Raw genomic sequence first — 18,923 nt, 5'->3', positions numbered from 1 at the left:
TTTACCTGGAAAAATGCTTGTTCATCTTTTGCTTGAAGTAAAGTATGAGTAGGTAGTGGAGACTCCTTTGGCTCACAGCTCTGTTGACTTATCAAGGTGTCTGCATAATTGGGTTGAGGAAAGATCAACTGGCTCTTTCGAGAATCCGTGGTGAGAGTAACTTCATGGGAATAGGTCTGAAGAAAGGCTCTGACTCCATCTATCCCCAAAAACTGGGAGGAGGTGACTCCCCCCACGTGGTCACCTGAAGCCTGAACAACTTGCAGCATCCACCACCTTCTTAGCCTGATTGCCAGCAGAAGGACAATGAAGGCAAAGAACAAGCAGGACACCACAGCCACTGCTATGACCAGGTAAAATGTGAGGAGAGAGTCGTCCTGAGTTTCAGAGGAGGTTTGGCTGCTGAGATCTGAGAGGATCTCGGGGATGCTGTCAGCCACTGCCACGGTGACAGTGACAGTGGAAGAGAGGGGGGGCTCTCCATTATCTGTCACTGCCACGATGAGATTCTGCTTGAGGGCATCTTTGTCCAGGAATGTTCGGACAGTCCTGATCTCCCCTGAGTGCAGGCCCACGGAAAAAAGCCCGGGATCTGTGGCCTTGAGCAGGCGATAAGACAGCCAGGCATTCTGGCCAGAGTCTGCATCCACTGCCACCACCTTGGTCACCAGGTAGCCTGACTCTGCAGAGCGTGGGGCCAGCTCCACTCCACTGGAACCATCTGTGGGGAAGGTGGGGTACAGGATTTCTGGGGTGTTATCATTTTGATCCAGTATGAACAGAGTCAGGGACACGTTGCTGCTGAGAGGAGGATCCCCAGAATCCCTGGCTGTCACTCTCAACTGAAATTCTCGAGACTGTTCATAGTCGAAGGAGCACAGAGCATAAAGGATGCCAGTCTCTGTGTTGATGGAGACAATTGATGACACTGGTGGTGTCTCCAATGGGAGGTTAGTCTCCATGATGGAGTAGGTGACTAAGGCATTCTGCTCACTGTCTGGGTCATGAGCAGTCAAGGAGTAGATGGAAGCTCCTCTGGGGTTGTTCTCCTGGATGTAGGCAGAGTAGGCTGACTGACTGAAAGTGGGAGGGTTGTCATTGATGTCTGCCACCTGCAAGAGGATGTGAGTGTCTGTGGACAGAGCTGGCTTCCCAAAGTCTTCTGCTCTCACGGTGATGTTATATACAGACACTTGCTCCCTGTCCAGAACCCTGTCAATCACCAGTGAATAGTAGCTATCCACCTTCTTTTCTAACTTAAAAGGCAGGTCACCTGGGATGGAACACAAGACTTGACCATTTTCACCCGAGTCTCGATCATGCACATGGAACAGAGCAATTACAGTCCCAGGGGGAGCATTTTCAGGGATTGAGTTGGTGATAGAAGTGATAGTCACTTCTGGAGCATTGTCATTCACGTCCAGAACTGTGACATGAATTTTAGTTCTGCCCTTGAGGCCAAGGCCATCTCTAGCCTCTGCTTCCATCATGTAGAATTCTGCATCTTCATAATTTAGATTTTGTAAGGTTGATAATTCACCAGTTAAAGAATTGAGTTTGAATATCTGTGATGTTTTCCCAGGAATTTTTACTAGAAAATACCTTACCTGGGAGTTACTTCCTTCATCTGCATCAGTGGCGTTAACTGTGAGGAGCACTGTTCCCTGAGACACGTTCTCAGGGACATTCACTGTATATACAGATTGAGTAAACACGGGAGCATTGTCATTTACATCCAGGACAGTCACTCGGATTCGAACAGTACCAGAGAGGACTGGTTCTCCTCCATCCCTGGCTAAAAGTACCATGTGAAGGGTAGGCTGCTCCTCGCGATCCAGGGCCCTCTCCAACACTAGCTCCGGGTATTTGATGCCATCAACTCCAGTTTGCACAAGCAAAGAGAAGTGATGATTCGAACTCATCTTATAGTCTTGGAGGGCGTTCACTCCTACATCGGCGTCATAGGCGCTTTCTAAAATAAATTGAGTTCCCAGAGCTGTGGTTTCACTGATTTTTAATTCTAGCTCCTCTTCCTGAAAGCAAGGGGCATTATCATTAATGTCAATTATTTCCACTTCCACTGAATAAATTTTCAATTTGTCCTCAACCAGAATATTAAAATTCAGCAGGCACTGGGCGCTTTGTGCACAGAGCTCTTCCCTATCTATTCTTTCTGCGATGACTAAGCTGCCGCTTCTGACATTGAGAGCGAAATGCTGTTTCTTACCTCTGGAGACAATGCGTGCTCCGTGCTCAGACAATTCGCTCAGTTCCAGTGCCAGGTCTTTGGCGATGTTGCCCACGAAAGAGCCCTTCTCCATCTCCTCGGGAATCGAGTAGCGGATTTGGGCGGCCACGGTATTCCACAGCAGTCCCAGGAGAGAACAAAGCAGGATTCGTCTTCTGCCATCTCTGCGTTTTTCCCCAGTGATCATCGCTCCTTTAGAAATATCCTCCTTGCTGTCTGTAGCTAGCTCGTGGCTCCTTTGTTTTTCTGGGGGAGTGTGTCTAGGGATCAAATTTGTAGCGTGCAGGGTAAAAGGGCTGAGTTTCTGCTCATCCTGGAGCGTTTGGGTTTGGGTTTGATCTTCTTGAGATTTGTGCACTAGGACCTGGGAGGATTAGACTATCTTCTTTCCGACATTGTTCTTCCTGATTGGTGAAGAGCGGCGCCCAGAGTCTAAATCAATTATTGCATCCCTTGTAACAACTCTTAGAACGATGTAATAATACATGACTTACCGTTTTAAAGAAAGTCCTTATTAAAGTCGTAAAGTTGGAAGTATCTCGGACCATAGCTTCATAGGGTCATATAAAGAATTACAGGTGGTAGGAACATAAATCTTTACTATCAATTTTTATAAAAAATTTTATTAACAAATTCTGTTGCTGTTATCTTGATTATTAGGTTAAATAAATTATAAATCACCTAAGTGATAATAACTTTATAAACCTTCTGTAGAATATAAAGGCTTCTCTAGTTTTTTGATTATACTTTATTTTTGTTCATAGAACAGTAAATATATTGATTCTCTCTATCTCAATGCCTATATGAATATTTATCTACATGTCTAGCAATACACATATTTGTGTGTATGTCTACATAGATGTATTATGTATACATTATAATTTTTGGTACCAGTTTATACTCGAGAATATATTCTTAATTTTTGGATTGTGCAATAACTTTCTAAAGTATAATCACTGATTAAATAAATTATGATTTAGCCTTCCAGTTCAATATAGTTAACATTACTGAAGTTAGTTGCTATATTATTAAATGTTTCCCCATATAACTTAATGTAAAAATATGTAAAACGTAATGATGAAAACAGGTCCTAAATAGCCATGGGCTACAACCAAGGATTTGTGAATCTCAAATGAGATGATGACTTTGAAGCATTTTGCAAACTTTAATTCACTATATAAATGCCAGTTGCTAAATTACTCCTCCCCTGCTATTATTATAACAACTGCTACAGCTACAAAAGCAACAACTACTGCTATTGCCACTGCTATTGCTGCTGTTATTGCTGCTGCTGCTATTTTTGCTGCTACTGTTACTACTATTGCTGCTGTTACTGCTGCTGCTATTATTGCTGCAGCCTTTTCTCCTTCTCCTTGTCTTCCCCTACTGTTCCTCCTTCTCTTCCTCTTCCAACTTCTTCTCCTTTACCTCTTTCTCCTCCTCCTATTAATTCTATTAATAGTTTCAAATCACCAGGCTTCGACTATAATGATAAATTCTTTTCCTATGCCTTCTACTGCATTGCAATGGAGTTTAAGCAATGTTGCCAGAGAAATTACAACTTAGAGCAGGAAGTTCAAGATGCCATAATTTAGAGTAAGCTGTGCCCTTCACGGTAAAGTTGAGAGAATGTAATATTGGTTTTATAAATAAAAAAGTCATCAAAAGTAAATAGTATCATGACAAAGAAATTGAATACAGAATTGTTCTTTAGTATTTCAAAGATTCGATTTCTTTTCATTGTTCATCTTTGAGAGTTTCTGGGATCAAAGTTTCATGTTCTAAAGAAATTGATGTAATGAATTTCTTCGTTTTTACCTAAGCTGAGTCTCTTATGGTAGAAATAGAAATACAACTCATCATTAGAGTGATGGTATTTGATTGTACCTTTTGTGTACATTAGAGTGATAGCCCCCTAAATGTACAGTTTCTGCTAAAAAAAAACCCAAAAAACAAACAACAACAATAACAAAACTATGGGGCTCCAGGAAACACAAAGTCTTCAAATAAAAAAAAATTAGGCTTCCACACAATACCCGGAGCTTCTCCCATGTCAATTTTCCACATCATTATTCAATACTGTAGACATTTATAAAATGGTGATAGGAAAGTTTATACTAAAATTATGAACGAGAATAAAAGAGCTTATCTTTATGTTTTTTCACCTTCATCTCATCACGAAAATTTAATCTAACCATACTACACAAATCAGAATCCAACAAAATACCAAAAATGCAAAAGGAGAATACAATCCACTTATACCACTTATTTTAAATACGTTTTATGTCATTATAGTTTAGTTACTACAAAAATCTTTTAAACTAGTAGTGACTGCAAAATCCATTTTAGTAGCAGATTCATATATATGCATATATGCAATACCTATATTAACATATAGATTTGCTTGTGTGTTAAAAGCTACATAAACATGTGAACATTAAAGGGGGGTTCAGATATCTTAATCTGTAATCCATTAAAATTTTAATCACAAAATGGATTATGTATTTGAGCTCAGTGGAGTAATTTGTAAAAAAGAAGTAACTTGCCTTAGTCAAACTGGCCTTGGTTAAATTATTCGATCTTGTTGACTATGTATTTCCATTCCTTAAAATTTGGGGTGTTGCCTGGATGATCTCTAAAGTATCTTCAAGTTCTTTACTGTATAATAATAACATTTTTGTTAAATTTAAATTCCTCTAAGACCATAAATTCAATGCCAGACTAACTGGAAATTTTAATGAATCTCTCAAGTGAACAATAGAGACAGAAAAGTATAATACTTAATTGTCAAAAATTAATTTGCAATTATACAGAATTAAATATACCTGGAAAAATGCTTGTTCATCTTTTGTTTGAAGTAAAGTATGAGTAGGTAGTGGAGACTCCTTCGGCTCACAGCTCTGCTGACTTATCAAGGTGTCTGCATAATTGGGCTGAGGAAAGATCAACTGGCTCTTTCGAGAATCCGTGGTGAGAGTAACTTCATGGGAATAAGTCTGAAGAAAGGCTCTGACTCCATCTATTCCCAAAAACTGGGAGGAGGTGACTCCCCCCACGTGGTCACCTGAAGCCTGAACAACTTGCAGCATCCACCACCTTCTTAGCCTGATTGCCAGCAGAAGGACAATGAAGGCAAAGAACAAGCAGGACACCACAGCCACTGCTATGACCAGGTAAAATGTGAGGAGAGAGTCGTCCTGAGTTTCAGAGGAGGTTTGGCTGCTGAGATCTGAGAGGATCTCGGGGATGCTGTCAGCCACTGCCACGGTGACAGTGACAGTGGAAGAGAGGGGGGGCTCTCCATTATCTGTCACTGCCACGATGAGATTCTGCTTGAGGGCATCTTTGTCCAGGAATGTTCGGACAGTCCTGATCTCCCCTGAGTGCAGGCCCACGGAAAAAAGCCCGGGATCTGTGGCCTTGAGCAGGCGATAAGACAGCCAGGCATTCTGGCCAGAGTCTGCATCCACTGCCACCACCTTGGTCACCAGGTAGCCTGGCTCTGCAGAGCGTGGGGCCAGCTCCACTCCACTGGAACCGTCTGTGGGGAAGGTAGGGTACAGGATTTCCGGGGTGTTATCATTTTGATCCAGTATGAACAGAGTCAGGGACACGTTGCTGCTGAGAGGAGGATCCCCAGAATCCCTGGCTGTCACTCTCAACTGAAATTCTCGAGACTGTTCATAGTCGAAGGAGCACAGAGCATAGAGGATGCCAGTCTCTGCGTTGATGGAGACAATCGATGACACTGGTGATGCCTCCAATGGGAGGTTAGTCTCCATGATGGAGTAGGTGACTAAGGCATTCTGCTCACTGTCTGGGTCATGAGCAGTCAAGGAGTAGATGGAAGCTCCTCTGGGGTTGTTCTCCTGAATGTAGACAGAGTAAGTTAATTGACCGAAAGTGGGAGGGTTGTCATTGATGTCTGCCACCTGCAAGAGGATGTGAGTGTCTGTGGACAGAGCTGGCTTCCCAAAGTCTTCTGCTCTCACGGTGATGTTATATACAGACACTTGCTCCCTGTCCAGAACCCTGTCAATCACCAGTGAATAGTAGCTATCCACCTTCTTTTCTAATTTAAAAGGCAGGTCACCTAGGATAGAACACAGGACTTGTCCATTTTCACCAGAGTCTCGATCATGCACATGGAACAGAGCAATTACAGTCCCAGGGGGAGCATTTTCAGGGATTGAGTTGGTGACAGAAGTGATGGTCACTTCTGGAGCATTGTCATTGACATCTAAAACTGTGACATGAATTTTAGCTCTGCTCCTGAGACCAAGGCCATCTTTAGCCTCTGCTTCCATCATGTAGAATTCTACATCTTCATAATCTAGATTTTGTAATATTGCTAATTCTCCAGTTAAAGAATTCAGTTGGAATATTTGTGAGGTTTCTCCAAGTATTTTCACTAGAAAGTATCTTACTTGAGAATTGATCCCTTCATCTGCATCAGTGGCGTTAACTGTAAGCAACACTGTCCCCTGGGGTACATTTTCAGGAATATTCACAGCATACACAGGCTGATTAAACACTGGGGCATTGTCATTTGCATCCAGAACAGTCACTCGGATTTTAGCAGTGCCAGAATGGAGTGGTTTTCCTCCATCCCATGCTGTGAGCACGAGATGGAGATTATGTTCCTTCTCCCTGTCCAGGGTCTGCTCCAGTACTAACTCCGGGTACTTTATCCCATGCTCTCCATTTTGCACTCTCAGAGAGAAGTGATGGTTGGGACTCAGTTCATAGCCCTGGACAGAATTAACTCCCACATCCTGATCATATGCATTTTCCAGGAGATAGTGGGTGCCAGTTGCTGTGAGTTCACTGATTTTTAGTTCTAGCTCATCTGCTAAAAACCGAGGGGTGTTATCATTAACGTCAGTTATTTCTACCTCCACTGAATGTATTTTCATTATATCTTCAACGAGAACATTAAAATTCAGCAGGCACGGGGAACTCTGGGCACAAATTTCTTCTCTGTCTATTCTGTCTGCGGTGACTAAGCTTCCAGTTCTGACACTGAGAGCGAAATGCTGATTCTTACCTCTGGACACAATTCGAGCCCCCCTCTCCGACAATTCCCTCGGCTCCATACCCAAGTCCTTTGCGATGTCGCCCACGAAAGATCCCTTTTCCATCTCTTCGGGAACCGAGTAGCGGATATGGGCAGCGCTGATCTCCCACAGCGTACCCAGAAGAAAACAAAGCAGAAGTCGTTGTGTGCAGACTCTGAGGTTTCGCTCAGCGAACATTGCTTCCTTTTTGAAATGTTGTCCTTATTATGCAAATGAATCTGGGTTGGCTCTTTGCTTCTCTGTTTCCCCCGTAGTATGTTTCTTGAACCTGGTTCCTCAGTATGCAGGGTTAGAAGATTTATTTTCCGTGTATTCTGGGGCGTCTGAGTTTGGTCTTCTGTCTTTGTGCCCTAGTACTTGGAAAGATTCCACTCACTGGTCCGCACCCAGAATTTCTCTCGGTTATTGGTGGACAGCGACTCCCAGAGGCTAAATCAATTATTGCACGTGTTTTGAGACACTGCATGTTTAAACTGGTCTAATGTTTGAAATGTCCTCAAGATAGAAAACGAAGTCATACGGTTGTTCATACTTTAAGTTATACCTTAGGTCACACCTTCATAGCGTGAAAGATTTCATGTTGGTTGGAAACTTGTTGGCAATCTTGTGTAAATTCATTTAGAAATTAAAATTGTAAAATGATATCAGTTCTGTAAGCTTTATCTTCTGTACTTAGGCTAAACAAATAATAATTCCCACAGATTGCAATATTGTATACATTCTATAGAATAGAAAACATCTTTTCTATTCGTTATTCACCTTTCAGACCATAAAACAGTATTAATATATTTACTTTCTTAATTTCAGTGCATCCAGATGTAATTTTTGGTGTCTAGCCATACACTTCTCTCTCTCTCTGTCTCTCTTTCTCTCTCTTCCTCTCTCTCTTTCTCTTCCTGCCTCCTTTCCTCCTTTCCTCTATATCCCTCCCTCCCTCCCCCCTCTGTTTCTTTTTCCCTCCCACACATGTACATTCATTGTGCCATGATACTAACTTTTCCTAGATAATAATTATTAACTTTTGAATTATATATGATGTATTTTGCAATTATGTCCTTGCAGTGCTATAGAGATCACCCAACATGCATTAGTTATTACCATTTTTTTATGTTCTTCCAAGCAAAATATCAGTAAATATGATGACTATAACCTTGGAATTATCCGTTGGCTCTAACCTCTTGTAGTATGAAATTCATGATATGATTAAACAATTTAAATCACTTCTGTTCATCAGTGTAAAATTGATCCATTGTAATGTAATATTGTTTTAGAAATCAAAATATAATTAATGATATATTGACTCTCAAGAAGAAGAAATTGAACATGGAAATGTTTTCTAGTAATTCAAGGATCTGAGATTTCTAAAGAAAAAAGGAAATGGATCGCTGTATTTCTCTAGGCTGGTCATCACATATCAGAAATAGAAATGTAATTTATCATCTAAGTGTAGAGTGATGGTCTCTTGAGAAACTGTAAGGCATGGAAATATGCTGCAAGATCACTTAAATGTTCAGTTCCTGCTCATGACTAACCTATTCCTGGGTTCAAGGATTCACAAAGCATTGAAATAAAGTAAACCCAAATTAAATTTTACCTTCGAACAAACATCAGAGGTTCACTCATGAAAATCTCTCAAGTCAACCTTTGGTAAGGTAGACATTTATAAAACTATAACCAGAATGATAGTACTAAAATATTTTGAAAAAGATAAAGGAGCTTTACTTTATTTCTTCCACTTACACCTCATCCAGCAAACATAAACAGTAAATCCAACCATACCTCACACCTCAAAATCCAGCAAAAAAGTAAAATATAAAAACGAGATAATTTTGCCTATTTTAATTCATAGAAGTATTATATCTTTATATTTTTGCTACTATAACAATTCTTTAAACTAGTAGTTATTAGAAAACCCATGTTAGTAGCAGCTCATATATATATATATATATATATATATATATATATATATATATATATATATATATATGTAGATATGGACAGTGTAAATATGTGTGAATATATATGTGAATGTATAAAAATTCAAAGGAAGTTTAGCTACCTGAATTTGTAAACCACGAAAGTTTCGATCACAAAAGTAGTATATGATCTCAGTAGAACAATTTTTAAAGGAGACCTAATTCATTTTAATCACTACTATGATCTTGGGTAAATTATTTGACCTTTCTCAGTATGTGTTTTTACCCCTTAAATATGGGGTGTATTCTGGGAGTCGCTTCAGGTTTGTAAGATGTTAATAATGCTTTCATTAAACTTAAATTCTTTTAACAAAATAAGTTCATAGCTAGGATAATTGAGAAATTCAATGGACTTGTGTAGTGAGCAAAAGAGATAGAAAAGTGTAACAACATGAGTTATCAAAAATGAATTTATACTCCTATTCAATAGAATCAAGTTTACCTGGAAAACTGCTAGTTCGTCTTTTGCTTGAAGTAAAGACTGAGTAGGTAGTGGAGACTCCTTCGGCTCACAGCTCTGCTGACTTATCAAGGTGTCTGCATAATTGGGCTGAGGAAAGATCAACTGGCTCTTTCGAGAATCCGTGGTGAGAGTAACTTCATGGGAATAAGTCTGAAGAAAGGCTCTGACTCCATCTATTCCCAAAAACTGAGAGGAGGTGACTCCCCCCACGTGGTCTCCTGGAGCCTGAACAACTTGCAGCATCCACCACCTTCTTAGCCTGATTGCCAGCAGAAGGACAATGAAGGCAAAGAACAAGCAGGACACCACAGCCACTGCTATGACCAGGTAAAATGTGAGGAGAGAGTCGTCCTGAGTTTCAGAGGAGGTTTGGCTGCTGAGATCTGAGAGGATCTCGGGGATGCTGTCAGCCACTGCCACGGTGACAGTGACAGTGGAAGAGAGGGGGGGCTCTCCATTATCTGTCACTGCCACGATGAGATTCTGCTTGAGGGCATCTTTGTCCAGGAATGTTCGGACAGTCCTGATCTCCCCTGAGTGCAGGCCCACGGAAAAAAGCCCGGGATCTGTGGCCTTGAGCAGGCGATAAGACAGCCAGGCATTCTGGCCAGAGTCTGCATCCACTGCCACCACCTTGGTCACCAGGTAGCCTGGCTCTGCAGAGCGTGGGGCCAGCTCCACTCCACTGGAACCGTCTGTGGGGAAGGTGGGGTACAGGATTTCCGGGGTGTTATCATTTTGATCCAGTATGAACAGAGTCAGGGACACGTTGCTGCTGAGAGGAGGATCCCCAGAATCCCTGGCTGTCACTCTCAACTGAAATTCTCGAGACTGTTCATAGTCGAAGGAGCACAGAGCATAGAGGATGCCAGTCTCTGCGTTGATGGAGACAATCGATGACACTGGTGATGCCTCCAATGGGAGGTTAGTCTCCATGATGGAGTAGGTGACTAAGGCATTCTGCTCACTGTCTGGGTCATGAGCAGTCAAGGAGTAGATGGAAGCTCCTCTGGGGTTGTTCTCCTGAATGTAGACAGAGTAAGTTAATTGACCGAAAGTGGGAGGGTTGTCATTGATGTCTGCCACCTGCAAGAGGATGTGAGTGTCTGTGGACAGAGCTGGCTTCCCAAAGTCTTCTGCTCTCACGGTGATGTTATATACAGACACTTGCTCCCTGTCCAGAACCCTGTCAATCACCAGTGAATAGTAGCTATCCACCTTCTTTTCTAATTTAAAAGGCAGGTCACCTAGGATAGAACACAGGACTTGACCATTTTCACCAGAGTCTCGATCATGCACGTGGAACAGAGCGATTACAGTCCCAGGGGGAGCATTTTCAGGGATTGAGTTGGTGACAGAGGTGATGGTCACTTCTGGAGCATTGTCATTCACATCTAAAACTGTGACATGAATTTTAGCTCTGCTCCTGAGACCAAGAGCATCTTGAGCTTCCACTTCCATTTCATGAAATTTTGCATTTTCATAATCTAGATTTTGTGAAGTTGATAACTCTCCAGTCAAAGGATTAATCTGGAATGTTTGGGAGACCTTGCCTGGTATTTTCACTTCAAAGTATCTTACCTGAGAATTGATTCCTTCATCTGCATCAGTGGCATTCACTGTAAGGAGCACTGTCCCCTGGGGTATATTCTCAGGAATATTCACAGTATACTCAGACTGAGTAAACACTGGGGTGTTATCATTTGCATCCAATACATTCACTCTGATTTTAGCAGTACCAGTCCTGACTGGGTCTCCTCCATCCCATGCTGTGAGCATGAGGTAGTGAACAGGCTCTTCTTCCCGGTCCAGGGCCCTCTCCAACACTAGTTCTGGGTACTTGACTCCTCCAGCTCTACTTTGCACTCTCAGAGAGAAGTGATGGTTGGGACTCAGTTCATAACCCTGGAGAGAATTCATTCCCACATCCTGGTCATATGCACTTTCTAGGAGATAATGGGTTCCCGGCGCTATGAGTTCACTGATTTTTAGTTCTAGCTCATCTGCTAAAAACCGAGGGGTGTTATCATTAACGTCAGTTATTTCTACCTCCACTGAATGTATTTTCATTATATCTTCAACGAGAACATTAAAATTCAGCAGGCACGGGGAACTCTGGGCACAAATTTCTTCTCTGTCTATTCTGTCTGCGGTGACTAAGCTTCCAGTTCTGACACTGAGAGCGAAATGCTGATTCTTACCTCTGGACACAATTCGAGCCCCCCTCTCCGACAATTCCCTCGGCTCCATACCCAAGTCCTTTGCGATGTCGCCCACGAAAGATCCCTTTTCCATCTCTTCGGGAACCGAGTAGCGGATATGGGCAGCGCTGATCTCCCACAGCGTACCCAGAAGAAAACAAAGCAGAAGTCGTTGTGTGCAGACTCTGAGGTTTCGCTCAGCGAACATTGCTTCCTTTTTGAAATGTTGTCCTTATTGTGCAACTGAATCTGGGTTGGCTCTTTGCTTCTCTGTTTCCCCCGTAGTATGTTTCTTGAACCTGGTTCCTCAGTATGTAGGGTTGGGAGGTTGATTTTCCGTGTATTCTGGGGCGTCTGAGTTTGGTCTTCCGTCTTTGTGCCCTAGTACTTGGAAAAATTCCACTCATTGGTCCGCACCCAGAATTTCTCTTGGTGATTGGTGGACAGCGACTCCCAGAGGCTAAATCAATTATTGCACGTGTTTTGAGACACTGCATGTTTAAACTGGTCTAATGTTTGAAATGTCCTCAAGATAAAAGTTGAAGTCATACAGTTGTTCATACTTTGAGTTATACCTTAAGTCAGACCTTCATAGCATGAAAGGTTTCATGATGATGGGAAACTTGTAGGCAATCTTGTGCAAATTCATTTAGAAATTAAAATTGTAAAATGATATCAGTTCTGTAAGCTTTATCTTCTGTTCTTAGGCTAAACAAATTATAATTCCCATAGATTGCAAAATTGTATACATTCTATAGACTAGAAAACATCTTTTCTGTTCATCATTCACCTTTAAGAGTATAAAACAGCAAATATATTAACCCTCTTAATCTCAATGTACCCAGATGTAATTTTTGGTGTCTAGCCATACAGCTCTCTCTCTCTTTCTCTGTCTCTCTGTCTCTTTTTTTCTCTTTGTCACACCCCCCCGCACACACATGTACACTCAGTGTGACAAGATACTAACTTTTCCTAGATAATAATTATTAACTTTTGAATTATATATGATGTATTTTATAATTATGTCCTTGCGGTGCTACAGAGATCACCCAGCATGTATTAGTTATTACCATTTTTTCTATGTTGTCCCAAATAAAATATTAATAAATATGATGATTATAAGCTTGGAATTATCCATTGACTCTAACCTCCTGGAGTATGAAATTCATGATGTCATCAAACAATTTAAATTACTTCTGTTCTTCAGCATAAAATTGACCCATTGAAACATAATATTGTTTTAGAAGTCAAAATATAATTAACGATATATTGACTCTCATGAAGAAGAAATTGAACATGGAAATGTTGTCTAGTAGTTGAAGGATCTAAGATTTCTAAAGAAGGAAGGAAATGGATCTTTGTATTTATTTAGGCTGGTCATCACATATCAGAAATAGAAATGTAATTTATCATCTAAGTGTAGAGTGATGGTCTCTTGAGAAACTGTAAGGCATGGAAATATGCTGCATGATCACTTAAATGTTCAGTTCCTGCTCAAATAACTAACCTATTCCTGGGTTCAAGGATTCACAAAGCAAATCAAATTATACCTTAGAACAAACATCAGAGTTTCACTCATGAAAATCTCTCAAGTCAACCTTTAGTAAGGTAGACATTTATAAAACTATAACCAGATAGTACTAAAATATTTTGAAAAAGAATAAAGGAGCTTTACTTTATTTCTTTCACTTACATCTCATCCAACAAACATAAACAGTAAATCCAACCATACCTCACACCTCAAAATCCAGCAAAAAAGTAAAATATAAAAACGAGATAATTTTGCCTATTTTAATTCATAGAAGTATTATATCTTTATATTTTTACTACTATAACAATTCTTTAAACTAGTAGTTATTAGAAAACCCATGTTAGTAGCAGCTTATATATATATGTAGATATGAACAGTGTAAATACGTGTGAATATATATGTGAATGTATAAAAATTCAAAGGAAGTTTAGCTACCTGAATTTGTAAACCACTAAAGTTTCGATCACAAAAGTAGTATATGATCTCAGTAGAACAATTTTTAAAGGAGACCTAATTCATTTTAATCACTACTATGATCTTGGGTAAATTATTTGACCTTTCTCAGTATGTGTTTTTACCCCTTAAATATGGGGTGTATTCTGGGAGTCGCTTCAGGTTTGTAAGATGTTAATAATGCTTTCATTAAACTTAAATTCTTTTAACAAAATAAGTTCATAGCTAGGATAATTGAGAAATTCAATGGACTTGTGTAGTGAGCAAAAGAGATAGAAAAGTGTAACAACATGAGTTATCAAAAATGAATTTATACTCCTATTCAATAGAATCAAGTTTACCTGGAAAACTGCTAGTTCGTCTTTTGCTTGAAGTAAAGACTGAGTAGGTAGTGGAGACTCCTTCGGCTCACAGCTCTGCTGACTTATCAAGGTGTCTGCATAATTGGGCTGAGGAAAGATCAACTGGCTCTTTCGAGAATCCGTGGTGAGAGTAACTTCATGGGAATAAGTCTGAAGAAAAGCTCTGACTCCATCTATTCCCAAAAACTGGGAGGAGGTGACTCCCCCCACGTGGTCTCCTGGAGCCTGAACAACTTGCAGCATCCACCACCTTCTTAGCCTGATTGCCAGCAGAAGGACAATGAAGGCAAAGAACAAGCAGGACACCACAGCCACTGCTATGACCAGGTAAAATGTGAGGAGAGAGTCGTCCTGAGTTTCAGAGGAGGTTTGGCTGCTGAGATCTGAGAGGATCTCGGGGATGCTGTCAGCCACTGCCATGGTGACAGTGACAGTGGCAGAGAGGGGAGGCTCTCCATTATCTGTCACTGCCACGATGAGATTCTGCTTGAGGGCATCTTTGTCCAGGAATGTTCGGACAGTCCTGATCTCCCCTGAGTGCAGGCCCACGGAAAAAAGCCCGGGATCTGTGGCCTTGAGCAGGCGATAAGACAGCCAGGCATTCTGGCCAGAGTCTGCATCCACTGCCACCACCTTGGTCACCAGGTAGCCTGGCTCTGCAGAGCGTGGGGCCAGCTCCACTCCACTGGAACCGTCTGTGGGGAAGGTGGGGTACAGGATTTCCGGGGTGTTATCATTTTGATCCAGTATGAACAGAGTCAGGGACACGTTGCTGCTGAGAGGAGGATCCCCAGAATCCCTGGCTGTCACTCTCAACTGAAATTCTCGAGACTGTTCATAGTCGAAGGAGCACAGAGCATAGAGGATGCCAGTCTCTGCGTTGATGGAGACAATCGATGACACTGGTGATGCCTCCAATGGGAGGTTAGTCTCCATGATGGAGTAGGTGACTAAGGCATTCTGCTCACTGTCTGGGTCATGAGCAGTCAAGGAGTAGATAGAAGCTCCTCTGGGGTTGTTCTCCTGAATGTAGACAGAGTAAGTTAATTGACCGAAAGTGGGAGGGTTGTCATTGATGTCTGCCACCTGCAAGAGGATGTGAGTGTCTGTGGACAGAGCTGGCTTCCCAAAGTCTTCTGCTCTCACGGTGATGTTATATACAGGCACTTGCTCCCTGTCCAGAACCCTGTCAATCACCAGTGAATAGTAACTATCCACCTTCTTTTCTAATTTAAAAGGCAGGTCACCTAGGATAGAACACAGGACTTGACCATTTTCACCAGAGTCTCGATCATGCACGTGGAACAGAGCGATTACAGTCCCAGGGGGAGCATTTTCAGGGATTGAGTTGGTGACAGAGGTGATGGTCACTTCTGGAGCATTGTCATTCACATCTAAAACTGTGACATGAATTTTAGCTCTGCTCCTGAGACCAAGAGCATCTTGAGCTTCCACTTCCATTTCATGAAATTTTGCATTTTCATAATCTAGATTTTGTGAAGTTGATAACTCTCCAGTCAAAGGATTAATCTGGAATGTTTGGGAGACCTTGCCTGGTATTTTCACTTCAAAGTATCTTACCTGAGAATTGATTCCTTCATCTGCATCAGTGGCATTCACTGTAAGGAGCACTGTCCCCTGGGGTATATTCTCAGGAATATTCACAGTATACTCAGACTGAGTAAACACTGGGGTGTTATCATTTGCATCCAATACATTCACTCTGATTTTAGCAGTACCAGTCCTGACTGGGTCTCCTCCATCCCATGCTGTGAGCATGAGGTAGTGAACAGGCTCTTCTTCCCGGTCCAGGGCCCTCTCCAACACTAGTTCTGGGTACTTGACTCCTCCAGCTCTACTTTGCACTCTCAGAGAGAAGTGATGGTTGGGACTCAGTTCATAACCCTGGAGAGAATTCATTCCCACATCCTGGTCATATGCACTTTCTAGGAGATAATGGGTTCCCGGCGCTATGAATTCACTGATTTTTAGTTCTAGCTCATCTGCTAAAAACCGAGGGGTGTTATCATTAATGTCAGTTATTTCTACCTCCACTGAATGTATTTTCATTATATCTTCAACGAGAACATTAAAATTCAGCAGGCACGGGGAACTCTGGGCACAAATTTCTTCTCTGTCTATTCTGTCTGCGGTGACCAAGCTTCCAGTTCTGACACTGAGAGCGAAATGCTGATTCTTACCTCTGGACACAATTCGAGCCCCCCTCTCCGACAATTCCCTCGGCTCCATACCCAAGTCCTTTGCGATGTCGCCCACGAAAGATCCCTTTTCCATCTCTTCGGGAACCGAGTAGCGGATATGGGCAGCGCTGATCTCCCACAGCGTACCCAGAAGAAAACAAAGCAGAAGTCGTTGTGTGCAGACTCTGAGGTTTCGCTCAGCGAACATTGCTTCCTTTTTGAAATGTTGTCCTTATTGTGCAACTGAATCTGGGTTGGCTCTTTGCTTCTCTGTTTCCCCCGTAGTATGTTTCTTGAACCTGGTTCCTCAGTATGCAGGGTTGGGAGGTTGATTTTCCGTGTATTCTGGGGCGTCTGAGTTTGGTCTTCCGTCTTTGTGCCCTAGTACTTGGAAAAATTCCACTCACTGGTCCGCACCCAGAATTTCTCTTGGTGATTGGTGGACAGCGACTCCCAGAGGCTAAATCAATTATTGCACGTGTTTTGAGACACTGCATGTTTAAACTGGTCTAATGTTTGAAATGTTCTCAAGATAGAAATTGAAGTCATGGAGCTAAAGTTACTTGAGAAGATAGTTTCGTAGAATCACAAGTTTGGTGTTGATTGGGACCTCAAGGCAATCTTGTACAAATTTATTATGGCCAATATTGTTTAAAACATCATTTTAAAATGTCAGTTTTTATAATCTTTTAAATATCAGGTTTTGCAAGCTTTACCTTTTTTTATTGAGGCTAAACAAATTATATCTCACACAGAGTATAAAATCATATCTGTTCTAAAGAAAAGAATATTTATTTTCTGTTTATTATTTACTGTTCAGTCCATTAAACAATAAATATATTGAACCTGGCAGTTTCAGTGTATCTGTGCATATTTATCCCTATGTCCAACCATTCTCTAATCTCTCTGTCTGTTTCTAAAATTTATTTTTCAGGCTACATTTTCAGTGTAGTGTTAACGACACTACAGTATTAACTTTTACATCATGTATTTAAAGTACAAATAGGGATTAAATGCATTCTATAATTGTAGGCTCGCAGTTAATAAAGATCCCACTACCAGAGTTAGTAGCTACCAATTTTTTGATGCTTTCTCAACATAATAGTACAAAACATGATGGTTGTAACCTTGGAATTATCCATTATCTGTACCCCACTTAGAATTATGAAATCCATGGTGTCACAAAGCAATTTAAAATAATCTCTGTTAGTATAAAACTGACCAAGTGAAATGTACTTTTTTTTTTTTAGAAATGAAAATGAAATCAAAAGCAATATAAAGTATTAATAGAAAGCAATTGAACATGGAAATGTTCTTTGGTACTTTGAGGATTTAACATTTCTAAGTAAATAAGCAAATCAGTCTCTTCACTTTTATCTAGCCTGGTCCTCATAGGTAGAAATAATAATACAACCTATTATTGTTATGACCCCTTCAGAAATTATAAGATATGACAAAATGTGTTATTATTGCTTAAATGTCTAATTTCACCTTAAAAGACAACAATCTTTTTAATGGGCTGATGGATCCAGAACTTAATTATGCTTGTGCATAAGAACTGAAATTTCAGAAACAAATCCTTCAAGTCAACATTTAGTAAAAACAGACATTTATATAATGTTATGAGAAGTGCATATTGACAATTTAATAATAGAGAATAAGTGTGACTCATGACTGAGTCTTGAACCTCTCTAATACAGTACACATCTCAAAATTCATAAGGAATTTGTTAGAATACAAAAGGACAAGATAATCCATTTATTCTCTTTCTCTAAATAAGCTACTACAACAAAGCTTCACATTATATATTGTTTCAAAGACTCTATTTTAGTAGCAGCAATATCTTTTGTATATGTATACATAAAGGTATAGAAATATATGTATGTTTATATGTATACTATATATTCTAAAATAATAATTAGGTGCTTAGGAGAATAAGTTTGTAATGTACTAAACTTTAAATCTCAAAGAAGATCATGGATGTGGGCCTAGTGGAGAAATTATTTTATTTATTTATTGGAAAAATAGTATTTATTATTAGTATTATTAGTACTAACTTCATCAGTACTATGGTGCTGGAAAATCATTTAACCTTTCCAGTTATTAGTTTTCATTTCTTCGGTCTTGACTAGGATGATCTCTATGATATCTTCAAGTTCTACATGTTATTTTCATACTTAGAATAATTTTACTGGAGTTGAGCTCTTTTCATACCATATTATATAGCCAGAATAAGTAGAAAATGCAATGGACCATTCTAGTGAACAGTAAAGCCATAAAAGTAATGACATGAATTGTCAAAAATTAATTCATAATTCCATTCGACAGAATCAAGTTTACCTGGAGAAATACTTCTTTATCTTTTGCTTGAAATAAAGATTGAGTAATTATTGGAGATTACTTTGACTCA

The 18,923-nt window shown here is 40.5% G+C and overlaps 2 protein-coding genes across 5 annotated transcripts in view; both read right to left on the bottom strand.

The window, feature by feature from the left end:
* The window catches only part of LOC141556822 (protocadherin gamma-C4), a 179,701-nt gene extending 167,414 nt beyond the window's left edge, over positions 1-12,287 (bottom strand). The window contains exon 1 of one of the 4 annotated variants that reach the window (XM_074291623.1): positions 9,745-12,287. In XM_074291623.1, coding sequence (XP_074147724.1) covers positions 9,745-12,174 — 2,430 coding nt within the window. In that variant the 5' untranslated portion in view covers positions 12,175-12,287. Of the gene's footprint in view, positions 1-5; positions 5,005-5,073; positions 8,143-9,744 lie in introns of those variants that run through there. The other 3 variants (XM_074291635.1, XM_074291636.1, XM_074291637.1) reach the window with 3 other exon arrangements.
* A 1,627-nt stretch (positions 12,288-13,914) lies between these two features.
* Positions 13,915-18,354, bottom strand: LOC141556821 (protocadherin gamma-A2-like). The gene has a single exon (XM_074291620.1). The coding sequence runs from the start codon at positions 16,719-16,721 to the stop codon at positions 14,109-14,111; it is 2,613 nt and encodes an 870-aa protein (XP_074147721.1). The 5' UTR covers positions 16,722-18,354; the 3' UTR covers positions 13,915-14,108.
* Positions 18,355-18,923: the final 569 nt, after the last annotated feature.

Source organism: Sminthopsis crassicaudata, chromosome 2 (assembly GCF_048593235.1).
Source record: "Sminthopsis crassicaudata isolate SCR6 chromosome 2, ASM4859323v1, whole genome shotgun sequence".
NCBI classification, from domain to species: Eukaryota; Metazoa; Chordata; class Mammalia; order Dasyuromorphia; family Dasyuridae; genus Sminthopsis; species Sminthopsis crassicaudata.
Note: the sequence above shows the minus strand (reverse complement) of the source record. Positions and strands in the feature narration are given on the sequence as shown.

What these genes read in the sequence shown, in the direction of transcription:
- LOC141556821 (XM_074291620.1), bottom strand. Translation starts at nt 16,721, where the DNA reads ATGTTCGCTGAGCGAAACCTCAGAGTCTGCACACAACGACTTCTGCTT.